Raw genomic sequence first — 3867 nt, 5'->3', positions numbered from 1 at the left:
GCTCAATTAGATGAAGGTCACTCCGCAATAACTTGCAAGCTTCCTTCACTGACTCTACCTCAGGAGTCATGGAGGCATGGGATCTATGGTGAGAGCATCGAGCGCCGTAGATCTTGTCGGCATACCCGAGATTACTTTTGGTCACATTTGGTAAAAGAGTAATCTCAGGCCCATACCATCACAATAAACACGCGGGTGCTCGTGGATAGATGTATGTGGTGTATTTTTGTCCTTGAGCACTCACATAGAAGTGCAAAGTATGAACTTGCAAAAAAAAAAAAACTAGTGCATTGGTGCTGAGTATGTATAAAAATATCTTTGCTAATTAACTGCTGAACAAGAGAGTTTTCCTACTTGTTGAGGAGACTACATTTACTTTTTTTAATTTTTTGGGCTAGAGCCGGCAAGCGGACAAGGGGGAAACGAGCCTCCAGCCGCCGGCAAGCCCTAATGAGACTACATCAATGCAAATCTGAGCACCCAATTTCCTTCAAGGGGAAGTCATTACCAACCACTTTTGCATCAGCCCTTACTACTGATTGCATCCACATGAAAATGACTACCCTACATGACAACACATGTTTGAAAAGAACCAGAACTTTTTCTGAATGCTCCTCACAAACATGTACCTTTTTCAATATTCTGACATGCCCCATAAAAATGTTAAGGGCCCAATTTGATCTGGAAGAACTAATGTATATGTACAAAAGGCTTGCATTTGGATGACAATGCCTGTATCTTCATTTCTTGGCAGCCACCTTTTTCCCCTTTTGGGCAGCCGGCTTCTTCCACTTGTAATCCCTTGGAATGACAAAGGGATCGCCCTCGTCTTCTGGATGTGGTTCTGTAGGCTTTGCCACAGGCCCTTTGATCCATGAGAGCCATGCGCTCCCAAAGAGATCATCAGGGTTGGGGCTTCGAGGACCACTTGACAGGGTCCGAAAGTCCTCGTTGGATTGCACTTCTTCAAATTTGGAGAAAGTTATGACAACGCGAATGGTCGGAATCACAGGGAAGGCAATCTGGTTCAGAGAAACTCCATTAGTTTTTGTAATTTGGCATATGTGTGTGTGTATGTATGTATGTATGCGTATATGTATGTAGGTAAATTTGTATATATGTGTATATCTTTTGAATGAAGGGCACTGAATGAAGAGTACCCTTCTCAAAACCAATAATCTATACACAGATGAGAACCAAGGAGAAAAATAGCAGCCTTTAGCCAGACAAACTAAAACTAAGAGTTAACATGCCCCCAAAAAAAACACAGAGAGAAAAGTTAATGAGATAATATGTAAAAACGAGAGAGAAAAGTTAATCATGAAGACTACCTTAACAGGGAATGTGCCTTGTGGCAGCTTGGTTGTTAGTAGCTCCCGGAGTCGACGAATGGCCTTGACCTTGTTTGCAAGGATTTCTAGCAGAGGTAGTAACTCTTCGATCTTGAGAGGAAAGTCGGGAGTAAGCCAAAGAACAGGCCTTAAGCCTTTCTTGAACTCGGTTTCCTTGCTGCCATCACTGGTGGGCCGGGCCCGACTTTTAATTCGGTTCTTCTTTTCATTCACATGCATGGAAGCCTCTTCCAGTTCCCGCTCAGTGGGTCGTTGAGTATCAATGGATCGTCTTCCCCTCTGAAACCTTGACTGCTTGTTTTGTGCTTGCTCTTCCTCTTCATCGTCCAGATAATCGCTTCTTTTCATCTCACCGGAAAATGACTTTCTCGGAGGAGCAGGCTTTGTAGTAGGCTCCTGGTGAACAGACCGCCGATTTCGCCCAAACCACCCTTTTCTATCATCGACAGTAACCGAAGCAGGCGCACTAGGTGAAACAACAACTTCTCCTGCTTTCGTGTCCTGCATCTTTGCTTTTTGCTTGCCTGCATCTTGATGCCTGATTTTCGACGTTGAAGCTTTGTCTGCATGTTGCTTCTTCTCTTTCCCGGAAATCAGATCCACAAGGTCCTCTCCTGTGCCATCCTCACCTCCGTCCAAATTCGGCAGAGATTGAAAAAACTCCTCATCGGACATTGCCCCCGGTACTTGTCTCGATTTCACACTAAGCATCACATTCTGCATCTCATATACTTTTGCTTTCCATCCATTAACAATCTCTACCTTTTCTTGCCATATCCATGACAACTGCGGAACAAGGATCGCCTGCGTAACATCTATACCTGGCCTGAACAAGTTAGTTTGAGCCATGAGAGACACCTCTTGCGCTACCTCCCTGTCCGTAAGTTCCCTGTCAGCCCCATCTAACGCATTGGAAATCTCTTTGGTTTTATGATCAAATACACACAGAGACCCTGCAGGTAGCCTCTCGTCTTGGCTTCCTTCCCCCAAGAAGAGAAAGGACTGCCCAGACCGCTGTATTTTGAAACCATCGAATCCTGAAAGCGTCATGTCTGTCCTAAAATTGGGACCGCGCTTCCATATGCGATAGGTGTCGGAGGGTGCTGCCCTTGCAATGAGAGGAATCACAGAACTCTCAAAGTTGAAGGACACCTCCATGTAAAAATCCCGCATTCGATTCATGGTAGCAACAATGCGGGGTAGTCTTCGACACCATTTTGCCCACCCCAATGGCTGGTAGTGCTTTACAATGATCCTAGCTATGGCGTCTTGGCGGGTGCCAATGGCTTCTTGAAGAGAACTCCATCCATTTTCATTTTGCAAGCTGCAATCAGCCCCTGCAGACATCAAAATCTCCGTTGCCGTAGCGTCCCCAAGTCTCACCGCTAAATGCAGCGGAGTTTCACTGCCAGGTACATCTCTGTTGTCGATGACTGCAGACAAGGCCTCAGCCTTTGCCTTCTCCATAATGGAATCGTTTTCTGTATTCACGCTTGCTACTGGCGCGAGCTTGGGCAATCCAAGTATGATTTTGCGAAGACCTGCATGATCCTTGCGGGCAACAGCATAGTGGGCAGGGCTATGAAAGTATGTACCTGGGTCAATGGACGCAGGGTTTGAAGCTCCTCGGCTATGGAGTCGAGTCTGGCTTTGCATGTTCCTGATGTGATGAGGGCCGCCGGATCAAAGCGAGCGATCTGAATTAATGGGCGAGCTGACGTCGAAATGGGTTGCGGTGCGGCGAAGCAGAGAACGAATCCATAGAGGTGGAATGTGTGAGAAGAAGGCAATGGCGAGCTTGGGTGAGGAAGAAGCTCGCAAAACAGAGAGGGAATCATGTGGGGCTTGGGATCGCATGAACGACACGGGATCCTCCCATAACTCTGCGGAGCGAGAAAGACAGAGAGATTTATAGTTAGAGAGAGAGAGAGAGATAAGCTGCCCACGCGCAGATGGCGCGAAAGCAGCTAAGAGCGAAAAGCCTCAACCACAAGCTCAAACGCCGTACAGTCAAAACCATAAACCTGTCTCCAAAATTAATACTGTACATTTGGTACGGTTCCCACGAGGCACACGGTCATTGTCGTCGTATTCATCATGTCTGCCCCCCATCATCATCGTCGTGTTTCGCACCTTATGAATTGTATTGTCTTAGTTTTGAACACAAAACCTCTGCTCTTCAACTAGTTTGCTTCCGAGGAATTTGTTCTTAATAAATACTACAAGTACTTGTAGAGTAAGTCATTACATCTAAACTTGTGCTGTCAGATGATCTTCTTGTTGTTATGGATGCCATGTCCCAATTGCTTCCTTTCCTTTATTGTACAGACCATTTCTCGTTTTGAACAACCGCCTGCTCATTTGACATTTGATGCCCCCATACCAAGTTTTCATGGCCCCAAACAAAATGTCTCAACCATTTGCATACAACATGCTTTCAACCCACACTCATATCATTGTACTGCTTACATCACTCCGCACTATTACATGCACCAACGCCACATTGAATCCTTAG

At 45.9% G+C, this 3867-nt stretch overlaps 1 protein-coding gene across 1 annotated transcript; it reads right to left on the bottom strand.

Moving 5' to 3' along the window:
• Positions 1-303: 303 nt before the first annotated feature.
• On the bottom strand, positions 304-3259 carry LOC147458368 (uncharacterized). The gene is made up of 2 exons (XM_086513022.1): positions 1332-3259; positions 304-1022 (listed from the first exon to the last, which is right to left on the bottom strand). Exons 1-2 carry the CDS (start codon positions 3006-3008, stop codon positions 741-743), a joined length of 1959 nt encoding a protein of 652 aa, XP_086369148.1. The 5' UTR covers positions 3009-3259; the 3' UTR covers positions 304-740.
• Positions 3260-3867: the final 608 nt, after the last annotated feature.

This window comes from Adiantum capillus-veneris, chromosome 5 (genome assembly GCF_014529385.1).
Source record: "Adiantum capillus-veneris isolate H3 chromosome 5, ASM1452938v2, whole genome shotgun sequence".
In the NCBI taxonomy this organism is placed as follows: Eukaryota; Viridiplantae; Streptophyta; class Polypodiopsida; order Polypodiales; family Pteridaceae; genus Adiantum; species Adiantum capillus-veneris.
This window is presented reverse-complemented; position numbering and strand designations above follow the sequence as displayed.

Coding starts and splice junctions, on each gene's coding strand:
- LOC147458368 (XM_086513022.1), bottom strand. CDS start 3,008: ATGCAAAGCCAGACTCGACTCCATAGCCGAGGAGCTTCAAACCCTGCG. Junction 1,023..1,331: donor AAGGCACATTCCCTGTTAAG/GTAGTCTTCATG, acceptor TCTCTGAACCAG/ATTGCCTTCCCTGTGATTCC.